The sequence below is a fragment of the Nestor notabilis genome, unplaced genomic scaffold, assembly GCF_000696875.1.
Source record: "Nestor notabilis isolate BGI_N333 unplaced genomic scaffold, ASM69687v1 scaffold35268, whole genome shotgun sequence".
In the NCBI taxonomy this organism is placed as follows: Eukaryota; Metazoa; Chordata; class Aves; order Psittaciformes; family Psittacidae; genus Nestor; species Nestor notabilis.
The window spans coordinates 2175-18044 of record NW_009941192.1 but is presented as its reverse complement, the minus strand read 5'-3'; the positions used below and the strand labels follow the sequence as shown (position 1 = coordinate 18044).

Here is a 15870-nt window from a genome sequence, read left to right as displayed (position 1 = left end):
GAGCGGCTGCGTGGTTCTGAGTTTCCGGCTGAGCTTGAACCACAACAGTATGCAGAACTGGCAATAAGGATATGTATTAATAGGCTCATAAGCAGGACCACTGGTGAACAATTAACCTCAGAATATTCTGCTTAAGCTGCTAACTAATGGACTGGCAGTGTCCTCAAATACTTCAGTTCTGCAACATAAAACCAATTCCAGGGCTAACACTTGAACACAAAAACCAGATTGGTATATGGCTACATGGTGCACTATCCAGGTATTGATAACTTGCCTATTTTCTATGGAGGAAATTACAAAGAAGGAATAAATGGAAACAGGTTTGGAAGAACATTTGTTTAAATAAGGTAAAGTATATTAAAGTATATTATATGTTCATTTATGCATATATAAAATAGGCTAAGAGAGACACTTTTATGCTGAAAGTGAAATGTTAGTTCAATGAAGAGTGAAAAAAAATAGAAAGCAGGTGATTTTGCAGGTATTAAACCCTATTTTGCCAAATAATAGGACCGGTTTGAGTATTTCACTATATAATTGACAAATACAAATAAGAAGAAAATAGCACATACATCCACATGTTCAGCTTTACTCTTTCTGCATATTGTTGAAAAAGTCCTAATCCACCTCTACCCAATGTTTCCTATTTTCCTACTGAAAATATTTTAGGTCCTTTGCCTAAAATACCATTTATTGTAAAATGTTATGCCATACCTTACTATTCATGCTTTGAAAGTAGAGAAAAAGTACTTGGGAAGGAGTGCCAAATATATTTTTTAAACAGCTTAAAAGCTTTTAGTTTAATTAATCATGTGCCTACTATTCACTGATTTATAAAACTTAAAGTAGGACTTCTACTTTAAGATTTTAATTAAGAAAATGACTGTTTTGTGGAACCATTTACTGAAACTGTCAATTTATTACATCATTAACCACCATTAAGATTGTATTTGAAATTTAAGGAGGTACAACAGCAAACTCCAATATGACCTCCTATGAGAGGAGAGGAGAAAAAAAGAGAGAAGAGGAAAAGAGAGGAGCGGAAAGAAGAGGAGAGGAGGAGAGGAGAGAAATATTCTGGCATTTACAATTATTAATACATGTAGTACTGATCCTTTCACTCATCTGAACCCTTCTTCTCCTCCATGACTTTAAGAAGACAGACATTGAAAACAAAGCAATCAAATGTGAGTAACCCATTCCTGTGTTCCCTTCTTAACTACTCGAAAACACAGTGCAATCCACCAGCAGTGGTTCTCATCACAGCTATTACTGTCATAGATACAATAAGCACATGCTCTCCTTTTTTAGATATGAATTATCAGACAGGTAGGTACTAATGCTGTATTAGATTTAATTAAAGTAATTTATGTTACTGATTTATACTTAAAACCGCAAAAGAAAGGCATTAAAGATTCACACCTTTTTGTAAAGGACCATCTGAAACGGCACTCGAAATGAGCATCTAATACACTAGCTAAGGTTGAATTCTTGCGCCCCTTAGTGGTGAAAAATAGCTTCTCAGTTCTTATACTGCTACTGTACGCTTTACATTAGGATTCCATTAAAAAGCTTAAAACACCTAATTCCACACTTTCTCCCACATTTTTAAATATAGAGTGTCAGATATTAAAGGTAAACGCAGCTTTAAATTCTTCTTCACCACGAAGACATAATTGTTCATAAATTATTTTCTCATTTGATTTTAATTATCTTTTAAAAGCAATTGATAAATCATGTATCTACATCAAATGTAACTATCTTTTAATATAATCTGTAGTGCTGAATGCAACATATGACTACAACCATCTTTAGAAGCCTTAATGTTTACAGGTTAAAAACCCCACCCAACAATGTTCATACTGCCTCCTCTGAAGTGATATACTTAAAAAGATAAAAAGCACATTTCTAACTTCTTGCAATATAATAAATAGAGCTGTTTATAGAACTGTTCTGATCAACAGTATCACCCCATGTAATCTTCTTGCGTGTGCATGCATGACTTCTGAAAACCATACACTGTATGAAGATCTACTCACAGGAACAGCAACAGAATCGTATCATTTTCTTCCTTGCTTGACTAATTCAAAAATTCCATGTGCTCAGGCCATGAAACGGGGATCGTTGTGCAATGTCCCAGTAAAACGTAAGTAAGAACTCACACATATAAGCAGGCAGAATAAGCTACTGATTTAGAAATAGGATTGTGAGACATTACAAGAATCCCCGCTAGAGCTTTCAAAACCAATTTACCCTAAACCAGACATCACACATGGAACTTTAATTAAAAAGTAAATATTTTGCAAAGCAGCATTGGAGAAACAGTTAAGAAAATTATTTCCTGAGGAAAGTATTGAGAGACTTGAATTAAAGGCATCAAAAACTAATGAGGTAACAGAACTACTGGAGAAAGGCAAGTAAAAGAAATATCCATGAAAAGCTACATTATCAAATGCATTATGCTGGTGTTCACTGCAAATCCAACCCTGTGAAAATAAACCACACATTCTCTTAATTTTAATCAGTGTGCACTCTAGAGCTATGTGTCAAACACCAGCAAAGTTGGAAATTGGGTCAATTAATTGTCCATTATTATCAGATAAACTTACCAGTATTGTAAAATATTGTCTAAAAAAAATTATGCCAAAAAGCAGCAAGAAAAGCATTAAGGTAAAAAATAATATAAACCACAAGACAGCATTACCTTTTCCTGAAATTACTTCTTTCTCATGACGCCATCTAAATCCAAACTGTTAAGATAAGAACCAAAATTGTGAACAGTCAATGCATTCAGTGTAAGACTAATTTCCGTTGACTGATGTCCTGCATGTGGTTCATCCATTCAATTCTGGTTAGTAAAATTTCACCTCTTGCTCTGTTAATTAAAAATATGTCTCTGCCTCTGCTCACCAGAATGATTCCAATTTACACATGCAATTCGAACAGCAACTTTCTAAAAGGCTTCACAGCGTGCAGGAGAACAAACAGGAAATTAGGATAGACTGGCTTTACTAGATACTTCCTTGCGATTTTGTCCATACTGAAAACACCACCGGCATACTGAAAAGTCATATTAGCACATTATCAATAGATCACTTCTTATACTCTAAGGCAAAAAAATTCAAACCAAACCAACCAACAACTAAGTTGTATTTCTCTTTGCATTGCCTAGAAACTTTACCTGTAGATAACCCATCTACTATTTTTGTTTTCCAACAGAACCTGCTTCAACCTCTCAAAATGGCAAGCACCCCAGCGAAAAGATTGAAGATGGAAGGGAGTGTGAACAGCTTGGAAAAAACAATTATATTCTCACTAACAAGTAGAAAGAGGTATGCAACTTCTCCAAAAAAGGCTACTTTGTATTTTCATTTAAAATTCATGAACACAAGATGACAAGAAGATAAAATTACTTCACTGTGAGCAAAGCACTGAAGACTCTGTACTTCATGTTAAAAGACAGGCAGGCAAGAGGGAGAAGAAGGGTTACAAAATCCAAGAGGTAAAAAAAATGGCTGCAAAGCCCATCTTTGGCACCTGGGTTCCAAAGCATCCTTTGGATATGAACCTTCTCTTGGTGCACTGATAGACTGAACCCACACAAATGTGCACTTTGTAGATGCAATGGTATAAATTCTGCAATATACTGTACTGATTTTCAATCTTTTAAATTCAGTTTTAAACACTCTACAGAAGTACAGATACCTATTGCTGTGTGTGCTCTTCAACGCAGCCAATTTTTTAATATGCAATAATAATTCTTTATCTGAAGGGCAACGCATGGAGTTCTCATGTATGAAGTAGTATGTGGTTCAAAGAACATTAGAAAAAAAACATATAAACTAAAGTCTTGGCTTTTAAAAATGTGCCATACTTTCATATACATGCTTTGAACCTTAGTAACAAAGCTAAAAAAAGACATCAGCAGCCAAATACTTTGTCAGCACTGATTTTCCCCAAGTCAATATATTACATAGAAGATGTCTAAAAATTTGTACACCAACAAAAGGCTTTCCTCTTTAAATCGGCCCACTAATTTTTGAATTTGTATTATAACATAAACAGTGTTTTCACACCCACTGGTTTCACTGGTAAAAAAATCACAGAAGATCAGGTTCTGCTATCGTACTGTGTATGACAGTTTGCTAAGGCTGGATCGGGTTGTGCTTGGCCCACTCTGCAAACCTGCAGTGTGGTCTGAAGTACCATTATACCACTCAAGCTTGGCTCAAACAGAAAGAAGTCAGTTGTAAAAACCAAGAACTGTGCTGAACAGTTCAGTGAAAACAGAATGTAAAATACACCTGTGAATGTAGAATTAATGATGGAATGAGCTCATCCAAACAGTGATGACAACTGGTTTTGCTCTTCAAAGAGTATTTGCTGGTTCACAAGGTTTTCCAATTCTGAAAAGCTTGTGATGCAATTGAAAAATACTGCGGGTTTACTATTAAATGTCAACAGTATTTTGGCACCAATTTTGAACATGTGTGCTGCTGGCAATAAAGAGTAAAGAACAATCTGACCTTATCTGCATGTTTGCTTTTTCATAGTCCATCTGCTACTTCACCAATCACCAAGTTATCCATGCTCACTTTTGCTACGGTAGCAGACTTTTACACAAATTTTCCTCACAGTCTGAACTTGACTCAGTACAATGTAAATGATATTATACCCTTACAGAGTATTTCTGTAATGATATCAAGAAAAATAAGCAAAATAAAAGAGGAAGCCAGAACCACCTTTAAGTACATCTAGCGCAAAAGCTGTCCTCATCTACATCCATTTTTGCCAATCATTCTTTCACCAACTGAATGAAAATGACAGAGAGTGGCCGAGGCTAAGAAGAAACAATAAAATAAAAATTAAACACAATTGAATTCCTCTAACTAAGCTAAAAATCTCAGGAACAGATTAAACTGTGTAAGAAAAATAAAAATTAGGGTATGATGTTGAATAGTCTGCCTGCAATATTAAGGATGCAAAAGCATCATCACCAGACAGCATGGGGCTTCGAGCAACCTGGTCTAGGGGGATGTGCTCCTGCTCATGGCAGAGGGGTTGGAACCAGATGATCTTTAAGGTCCCTTCCAACCCAAACCATTCTAGGATTCTGCCTCATCTTCTTTGTTAAATGAGTTCATCAAGATCCTAAATGAGCTATTTCTACAAGGCAGACCAAAACAGATGTTTTACAGGAGTATCAAATGGCTAACTTACTAAGAAATGATAGTATTAAAATTGTGAAAGACCATTTAATACCCATCCATAAACTATTAAAATTCCCAAGGGAAATACAGACTGCTTGTATAATATGCATTGGCTGCAGCAACAACTAACGTCTAGTGACCTCTTTCACACAAAAAGAAATGTATGAATTTAGACAACACTGTGGAAAAGTGCTGTATTTAAAATATTTTTATTTTCACAGGAAAGCCTCCATGCTCAAAAAGTGACAAAGGCAAAAGTGTCTTCTACCAAATAGAAGACAAGTTTGCCTAGAAATCTGAAAATGATCTGGAAATCAAAACAAAGTATAAAATGTATTCTGTTTAATGACCAGGTGTCAGACAGATTTCATTTCTTAGCAAATAGGAGACATTTCCAATCTGCTAAGCTACAAAACAAAGCACAGAGACAGCAAATAAGAACATTTCTAAGAAAATACGACAACAAAGATAACATTTCTAGTCCAATGTGTATCAAAGTAAAACTTACATGCAGAGCACTCTTCCTTACTGCACTGCAAAACTGACAATAGAACTAAACTATCTGACAATGCAGATGGTCATTTATCAGCCTCAAAGCTTGCAGACAAGATACACTGAAGGTTCAAAGACAAACTTGACCTAAAAATTCTGATTTAGGGAAAATAACAGAAGTAACAGACCCATCACAAGCAAGAGCTGTCAGAGCACACTCTTCTAAGTAGCCTCACAACAGAGGGTCAGCTTGGCATTTCTCATTAAAAGAGAAGGAAAAGTTCGTATGTCCTAACTACACAAAGAAAAGTGGGATCGTGGGTCACAGGGTCCCATTTGCCTAAAGCCAGCAAAGTGAGTGCAGGTGTGCAAGTGAGTGTGTGAGCACTAGTGAAGATGAGACAAACTAGCAGTCAGCTAGGTGAAGTGGTCTGGGAGCAAGGAGGGTGAATGGGTCACCACCAGCCAGCCGTGGGTGCAAGAGCACCCGTGTATCTCTAATGACAAGAGCACAGAGCATGGTCTCCTATGGCACCAGGGGAGTCCCAGCCATCTCTGTCTGTGCATATGTGTATATACATGCACATACGTGAGTGAAACAGTCTGAACACACAATCGAAGAGCAGCTGTGGCACTGGGGGCTCATATGTCTTGGGTCTTCTGTTTTCTTTTGAGCTTTGGTCTTCAACGAGGTACTCTGCTTATTTTTCAAGAGAACCCCTCGCATAGAACTGGTCCTTATCATTACCCAGTACTTAGGAAAACAGTGTTTTTTCTCAGAATAGAAGTTCTACATGAGATCTGAGCTACAATCTCTATGCAGAGGTCTTTAAAAGAATTAGCTGGCTAGAAGATTTTGGCCAGTAGCAAACCAATTACAGTTGTGAAAAGACAGATGAGTATGTACATGCAAGTCTCAATCTATGCTATATATATGTCATGGTTTAAGCCCCGAACCCAGGACAATATATATTAAAAGCATCACAGAAAACTGGTCTCCAGCTTCACTTTGACACCACTTAGCAGGATATAGAATCACGGAACAGTCCAGGAAAGGGACCTTGAAAGATGATCTGGTCTAAGCTTTTGTGGGAAAGGAAGCGGTTACATATCACCCTACACAACCACATCTTGAAAATCTCCAGTGACAGAGACTCTACCATGTCACTGGGGAGGTAGTTTCAGTGAATTAATGTTCTCACTGCAAAAGATTTCTTCCATATATTAAGAGGAAGCATCATCATATAAAGCAACAACAACTACCATACAAAAGGCTGGCCAGCTGCACCTCTCGAAGCACCAGCACTGCAAAACAGAAGGCACAAGAGGCTATAGATATCCAACTTCCAGTTTCTGGCAATGCAGAAAAAGAATCAAGGCAGAAAAAATCTGAAAGCACAGACTGCATTCCATTGGTGTGAATGGGATCAGCAGCCTATTTCTGACTTTCAAGAAAAAAATCTGCTTTGATATCCTTCTGTACCAAACATGGACATGGATAGATCAGTAATGAGAAAAAAAATGAGATTTTTCTCATTTTTCTAAGAATTTCTAAGAAAGGACATGCTCAGAACGTATTTGAGAACAGAAAACACAGCCTAATATAAGAGAACTAACTACATGATACAGCAGAGTTATGCTGACATGGCATTTCCAAAAATATAGGTAATGACTTACGAGCATACACAGGAATTCAGAGTGACCTCAGAGTTAGGACAGCCACATTTTAAGTCTGTCAGGGAAACACTGTTTGCACAACACACACACACACAAAAAAAAGGAAACTGGGGCAGAACTGTTTCCCACAAAAGACAGCAAACATATGGAAACTTGGCACGGTAGCGAAAGAAACAAAATCTGTAAGCATGCTAAGGGAAAATCAGCTGGGGGGGTGGGTCGGAGATTGAGGGATATGAAACAGCTACAGGAAAATAAAACCAAATTTACTCAAAAAAACAGGAGGGAAGACTTCTTCAGAATTTCACTTTTTATTAATTTTCATTTAAGTTTTGCATTTTTTTGTTCCACTCATCTTTAGAAAGCTGTCATCTTTTCTACCTAATGTTAAGAGTTTATGTCCAGTCCTTACAAACATTTACCAGTGAACGTAATTTTCAATACTATAAATAGTCTCAAAGAACTTTATATAGCCACTGTTTGCAGGGCTGGGTTGTTACTATGCGCTAACAACACTAAGACACATCTGAGTTGAGCAACACTCTTCGCAAAATCACGATAGAAATGTCATGTATTCCTTCTGACTGAGAGGTTAGTCAGTCAGAAACTTCGAAATGACAAAGGTTGTTCCGGTTAAGAAAAACTGCTGCTGGAATTGGGCTGTTTCTTTTAAATTCTATTTACTTACAAGGAACATACAAATCCTGTTTCCATAAACAGAAAAGAACAACCAGCAAAAGAAACTGCTTTAGAACAGACATTTCCAAAATTGCTTCTGCCAACATCCCAGTACAAAACTCTCTCTTTTTAGACTATGTCTTTTTTTTCTTTCCCCTTAATAGTAACATTCCCAGGGATTTTTTTAGGCTTCATCTGGTGATTCTCTCCAGGCAAACTTCTATCGCCTTCTCTCCTTAACCTCTCTCCATTTTCTGTCTTTCTTACATACAATGTACCTCTTCATAAAACACCATCTGACAGAAAAGCTCCTCTTCCCACAGAAGCACATTTTTGGGGCAGCAACAATGCGTAGATTCAAACTGCTGCTGTTTATTAAATAACTTGACAAGTTCTCACAATTCTCTTTCTAGGGTAGGGGTACTAATATTCTGGTTTCACAACATATCCACAATCAAACCAATTTTTTAAAAAGGGCATACTTTAAAACCAAAATGATTTACAATACTGAAATGTACCTTATTCTCTTTGTATCTGCTGAGATCTGCTATACAGTATTCTTTGAACAACTTGTCATAATACTTCTTTGCAATTTTAAGAAAAAGTATTATTCTTATTAAACAGAACATGATACAATTCATTTTACGTTGTAATGACATTAGCAAGATAAAGACATGTTTAATCCGAAGAACACAAATAGCAAAGCTAAAAATGCAACACAAATACACTCACTGAGCTCAGGGATAATTTCCATAAAACTGGAAAAACACGTCTAAAATGCATTTACAGCACAAATTAAACCATATTTTTTTTCAAACTAGGGTTCCTTCAGAGTTTTCAGAACAGTCATTTGGATCTCAGAGCTCTATCACACAAACATTTCTTAGCTCTGTCATCAATTAATTTTGCACTGACCTTTGTGAGGTCTTTCATTTTTAAATGCATTAAGGATCAAACAATTATCACTAAGTAAGCACAGTAATTCTTTATTAGTAGGGGACACCACAAATTTAGTACAAGTAATCTAAAAATAACATGTTCTATAACAGTTCCAGGTACCAATTCATGTCTGCTTCATCATCTTCGTTCCACAGGAATCTGTGGTTTTCTCTGATAACATCAAGATCCGTCTTGTCATTTGCTCTATAAAAGGACACATTTTTTTTTAGTACAATGTAACATTAAAATGAAAAGACAGTAAAATAACAATCTGGTAAACACCAGTATGTCACAGTTGTGATCTCGACCTCACTGCATAAAGGAATATATTGCTATGGAATAAAACTATCAAAACATGTATTCCCTGGCATACCTTTTCCCCAGTGAAAAAGTCACGGTGGAAAATAGCCACTGAAATGGGATGACTTGATCCTGTCTGAAAATACCTTTTATACTTTTTATTGAGGATGGTAATGTTAGAAGGCAGCTACAGACAGCCCTAAAGAAGGTTATCATTATTCTGGACAATGGATAGCAATTCTGCACATTTCAAAAGTATTTCAGATTGTTATTTTGAAGTTACTGACAGATATTTCTAAATGTACCCTCCAAACAAAATTAATGCTAACCTGTCATCTTTCCTTTTACATAACAAAACAAGAATAATTCAGTTCGACAAACAAAACCAAACAAACCAAAAATTAAACTAGGCAATTCTGTGTTTTGGTTCTTTACAATGACTTCAGTTACTATTTGTGACCAAAGGAATTAGTAATTTGATACACAGCCACATCCCCCCTCTCCCCACAAAGCTACAATATATGTTTAATGGCTTTACATAACAGGGGAGCTTTGGGAGCATGAGGGGAAAGACTGCCAATGGTTCTTACCCAGAACGTCGGAAATCCTCTATTTTGCCACCATAGTACAAAATGTAGTCTTTCACAAACTTTTTATGTCTTTCATACTGAATAAAGCAATTAAGGATGGTTTCAAAACTTACTTTCTCTTATTTTAACATAGTTTAAAAATAATAAAAAGAAAAATAAAAACTTTTTAGATACTTAACAGAAAGAAGGGTTAGGTTTTGGTTTTTTGTTTTTTCCAAATACAGGAATTCAAGGCAATTTCATCTTTTCAACCTCATTCAGCTGCTAGACCTTTATAAACTTCTATCAGAGATGCTCTGCATGCATATACATAGAAACTGGGCCCATTTTTTCAGCTGTAAGTTAGACAAGAGCTTCTTAGTATTGGAGTTTAAGTTCAAAATAGGTTTGTATTTTTGTATTATGTAAATAGTATGGCTTCTAAAATGGAATAATTTATTACATTTTATCACCAACATTCAAATAAAAGTTATCTTCTTTGGTTTGGAGATGAAACTAATGGGAAAGTATGTAATGCTTGCTGTAGAACACTTTGGCCTCAGAGACATGATTTGAAACACATTTTGTACCATAATTTGACCACATGTATGTAATTACTTACTCAGAAAGTAAGTGTCTTCATAAATAAAAACATTATATATGGTTACTTAAAAATATTTTCAATTAACTTGTATGGTGTTTCTGAAGCAGCGAATTAAGAAACACATCATCTTCTGATACGCATCCCAGCAAATACTGCATCAATTTGAATAATTTGTATCAACCTACTATTCTGGAATGCATTTGCATTTTATTGAGAAAGCATTTTATTTTCCAAAGGCCTTCAAAAAGTTAATTTAACCTCAGCATGTGTTTTTCTTTCCTCTTTCCACCACAAACAGAAGGAACAAAGAAGCAAGGCCAGACAATTTAAGTTGCACAAATAAGCACATTTAACACAACATACTATTCTGTGCTGTTATTTGAGTTACTAGGTGTTAAAATTGCATAATGGTAAAGGTTTTAAATAGGAACCACTCAAAAACATTAGCAGAAACTCATAGAAGTCTCTACATAATAAGTTTTACCGCCATTCCAGCATATACAGACTTTTCTGTCGCTAATGAGAGTCTAGAAAGTCAGTGGGACTGATTTAAGATATGTCCCCTTTACAGACATACGATGGTTTATGTAGTGCCTGGCCAAATCCCAAACAGGTTAGGAGAAGTTACTGTCTGTTTACTGCAGTTTCCAGATTTAAGTCTTTCCATACATAATTAGTCCTTATTTTCCTATTTATTAACTGTTAGTGCTGAAGAACAGCTATTTAAACAAACAGGGAACCGATGGTATTTCAGATACACTTAAGTCAAAACATGTAATGCCCGGCCCAGGTGAAAACTAAATGCAAGAAGAAAGGTTGCAACCTAAATAAGGTAGTAGTTATAAAAACAGTTTAAAATTATGCATGAAGTATGATTAAGATATTAAATAAACCCTTCACATGATATTAAGCAGGCTTACATTAGAGTAGCTGTAGAAGATATTACTGGTGATCAGGCTGTTTTGAATAGACTTTTGAACTAACTAATGCATTCTTAAATTTCCAGTAGAAATGTATTTGTCCATAGATCATAGCAGCCTTATACAGAATAATGTTCTGTATAAACTCACCTGAAACAGCAAAGTGTCTTTGTGCCAGTCTAAATAAAATTCACTGTGTAACTTTATCCCTAACAGGACAAATGATCTTATAGGAAGAATCTGGCAATGCTTCTACTGACTAAAGAATTCTCAGTCATCTCAGCAACAAAAAGAAACTCATTCTAAGAACAATTCAGTATCTGGTGCTATACTGTCAACTGCTGTGATAACTGAGAAATCCCAGTATTTCACCATAACGGATAACCTGTGTCCCATCTTCAAACTTCAAGAAAAAATGTAACAGAAGGATACGGCATCCATTGCTATCAAGTGGCATCTTCTTTTTCTTGCTTCTTCCCTGTTAATAACAAACATATTTGAGTGAAAGCTGTCTTTACATGAAGGGAAAAATGTCTCACAAAAGCAATAGACAGAACATACCGATCCCATTCTTCAGCTGCGAACTGTCTGTGAACCACGCTGCCTTGCTTTGCTTTTTGGAATGGCTTTATGAGAAGGCCATCTTCCTTTATACTAAAGGTAGGGAGGAAAAAGGTAGAAAAATAGTCAAGAACTTTACATAAGCAATAAAATTTGCTTACACCAAACTCTGCACTAGCTCGAGTAACAAAACCTGCTATATTGCTAGTTTCTACAGGGATAAATCCAAACTTCAGAACCAACATCAGCTTAGACTTTACTTCGTCTGTAGAACAAAATAATAAAGGCATTTTCTTACAGTTAGCATTTAAAGAAAACTGCTTAAAACAGCAGTTTGTAATATTTATTTTTAGTAATATTATCACTATAGAACTACAATGAAAAAACCCTGAATATTCCCCAGTTTCCCTCCATCTGCAAAGCTCTATAAATCTCAGCTTAACAGCCAAGTGGGAAGTAGGAAGGACAGTATGTTCACTCAGTAAGAATGACTGCTAGTAACCTTATCCCATCCTTTGATGCCAATGTCTCAACACCTCATTAAACAACTCTGCCTCTCTCAGAGTAATCAAACGAATCACTCATTTAAAACTTTAATACTGCATTGTGAAGCATACTTGTCAGTGGGCAGCTAAAACTACTTTCAGAATTGAACAAAGTAATAAAAATTTAAATATAAAGTGATGCGCTTTAGCTAGCAAAAGGTATATTTAGTTTGTTCCATTCCTCATAGAGGTGGAGAAAAGATTTTTCCATAATTATCAGCTGGCAGAAAGAATGGAAGTCAGAAACCTGTAGAAAGCAAGCCAGGGAATTCATACTTTGAGCTCTGGAATAAGGACTCTAGAAACTAAGGGTTTTTATCATTTGCTCAAAAGGATCTGTAGGCACAAAATTCCCATGAGGAGTCTCCATAAAACAGGAATATGGAGAAAACTTAAGACTACTATTTACCACCAAGTGAAAATAAGTATCTTCATAGAGCAAGAAAAGGATATATACATATAAGTGAACCCACATAAGAGCCCAACTGGGAATCAGCAGTAGTGTGCCAGAACAAGGGTAATGATGATATTTTTGAAAGGCTCCTGTTAATATTCCACATAGAATAGAAAGTGGAATGGTATAATGCGTAAAGGCCTTTTAAAGAAACTTAACAAAACCAGTCACTGTTTTAATGGAGAACAGCTATATTTATAAAATAAATGGAACAGCACAATGCCTGCTATTATTCCAATGATTAAAACACGAAATTTTTTTTCCCAGAATGCAGTCAGACACTACAAAGCCCATTCTTTCAATTTTACTACAAAGGAAAATATGCAAGAGTCCTAGGAAAGTTTCCAGAAAGCCTTCTCCAAGTCCAGTAACAGAGCAAAGAGAAACAGAAAAAGGTAGGAAAAATATATGCACAATGTAGGCTAAATGTTCAGCATGGCGCAGAAAGTGTCAAAGGACTATGGTGTCAAAGCAAAATAAATACATAAATAGATAAAAATATTAGTAACAAAGAGATCAGACGACAAAAGTCAAGGTCACTAATTGTGTGAACCACTGGAAGAACTGGCAAAAGTGATCTCAAATAAGAGATGTATAGTTACATTCCAAGGATTGAGCACAGCACAGTTCACCAATTCCTAGGCCTCTTCGCAAATTAAATGATAAAAAAGCAGCACCAGTTCTTTACTTCCTCCAAGCAGGTGTTTTCTATCTACAAAGCCTGCTGCCATTTGGCCTTTTTTCCCTTGCTCTCTTAGCGGTTCTACGTGTCCTGATGGATCACAGTGAAGTCAACAGTGCAGCCAAACCCCAGCAGTTGATACTAATGCTTGGAAAAATGAAGCACTCTGCTCCAAGACTGAGGGGCATGTAGGCACCAGATGGACATAGCAGAACGGACCTTAATCAGCTGCCCCTGGGAGACAACAGGCTTTGGCAAGCTTGACATGAGGAGATGCAGGAATCAAAGAGACTGATCTTTCAAAAAACATTTCAAACCATTTCAACACCACACTTTACATACCACAGCATAATCTTCTATACACAATAACAGGCCATTTGCATACAACACATAATGCAAACTGTTAATTCTGTACTACAATACCTTTTAGTCTTTTGCACAGACTTCTCTCCATTCTCCTCATCACTAAAGTCAGAATCATAGCCTCCATGGCCACGTCCCTGAAAATAGACAAGAGTCAATATACCTGCTAATGTAATATGGACACAGCATAAATAAAAGAGAAAAAGACAGAAAATAAGTGAGCAAGTGCAGATTCTCACATCTGTCTACACCAAACCAAATCCAATAGAAAAGCAGAGTATATTCCAAATAATAGAAGGCAAAGACAGACATCAGTCTGTCAAAAGATCACTTTATAAATAATTTATATGTAGATGTCCCCATATTTAATCTTCACGTAGATGCAGATAACCAAAAATTTAATAAACATCTTTGGTCTTTACTTTCAAATAATCCCTCTTATATAAGAAAAAAGTAAGTATTTTCTCCAGGAGCCACTCATTCAGTGGGCTGGAGGATAGCAACTGATGTGCCCACATTATTCTCAAAGATGGAAACAAAAGTTTCTTGGGCTGTGGTACAGAATTTTACATTAGATCTGACATTGGTAGCTGGAAATCTGGTTGAAATGGTAACTAAAATACAAAATAATAATATGCCTGCAAGTATGTATCATCTAACCAGCAAAATATTTCTACCATGAAATTAAATCTTTTTTCCATATACTTTAGGACTACAATGTCAAATTAATGAATATAAGAAACCCAAATTATCCCATATCTTAATGCCATCAAATGACTAAGCACTAACTGATCACCTCCATTTTTCAAAAGCACAGTTATATGTCCAATTTTTTCAGCAGAAGTAATGGCTTAAGCAGATCCCATCTCCTCTCCCTCACTCCTACTCTAGTACCTTCGTTCCATTTGCTCAGTTACAATTGTGAAATTACTCATAAACCAGATAAAACAACTCACCCAATTACAAAGGATCCTACCTAAAAAAAGATCATTTTAACCCAGGTAAGTTTCCTGACAGTTCATCCAGAGTCCCACAACCAGCTATGCCAGCCAGCTGGGAGGAAGCACAGGCAGAGAACAGCCAGAGCTGGCAACTGCATAAACTAGTACCGACACCAAAAAATCATTTACAAACTGGAACTTTACACAGCTGAGCCAAAACCAAGAAGGATGGTTATTACACATCTGCATGGGGAAAGGTTCGATGCATGCTTGCAAAGTATCTTGGTAATTCAGACTATGGATGAGAAAAGGAACTGGGTTAGAAAACCAGTGTATTTGATTCAACATTGCTGATTCTTACGTTACCTATAGTCATATTCCTCCTCAGACAAAAACCTGAGAAAAACATAATCTGCAAAAAAGACACATCTTTTCTGGATGATTTTGATGAGGTGCCTTCTCTTGCTGCAAATGTCTACCAGCAATGCTACGCTGGAGACCCAGCTGTATCCTCTATTGACATCAACAAGCTGTATTTTGTTGGCCTGTGTAGTGCAGAGTATGTAAAACACTATCTTTTCACACTGGTGGTGAAGGATTGATTTTTAAGATTTTTTTTTTAATTAATTTATATTAACAATAATAATCTGTGCCTTTTTTCCTTGCTTTAATACTGTGACATTCCTTCCACTCGTCTGAAGAAGACCGAGTTTGTCATACACGTGTATAATTTGAACAAAAGCAAATGAGGACTTTCCCAGGAGACACAAAAATTATCAGTTACCAAAAAAAGCGTGGCAGATGTATGCAGCGTGTGCTGTAAGTGGACTTCGTGCACTGGCAAAAGTGCAGCAATGGTGTGAAGTCCTCCAGCAGAGACCCATGATAACCCACAGTTCAGATGCAGGTCTCATAGCTGAGGTGGTTCTCATAGC

The 15870-nt window shown here is 36.3% G+C and overlaps 1 protein-coding gene across 1 annotated transcript; it reads right to left on the bottom strand.

The window, feature by feature from the left end:
- Positions 1-2704: 2704 nt before the first annotated feature.
- FRA10AC1 (fragile site, folic acid type, rare, fra(10)(q23.3) or fra(10)(q24.2) candidate 1) lies at positions 2705-14131 on the bottom strand (the record flags this gene model as incomplete). The annotated part of the gene is made up of 7 exons (XM_010020744.1): positions 2705-2750; positions 8576-8669; positions 9105-9200; positions 9887-9963; positions 11822-11867; positions 11951-12043; positions 14055-14131. Coding segments are annotated over 7 exons (529 nt in total), but the record flags the coding sequence as incomplete, so codon positions are not given.
- Between the last annotated feature and the right edge of the window lie 1739 nt (positions 14132-15870).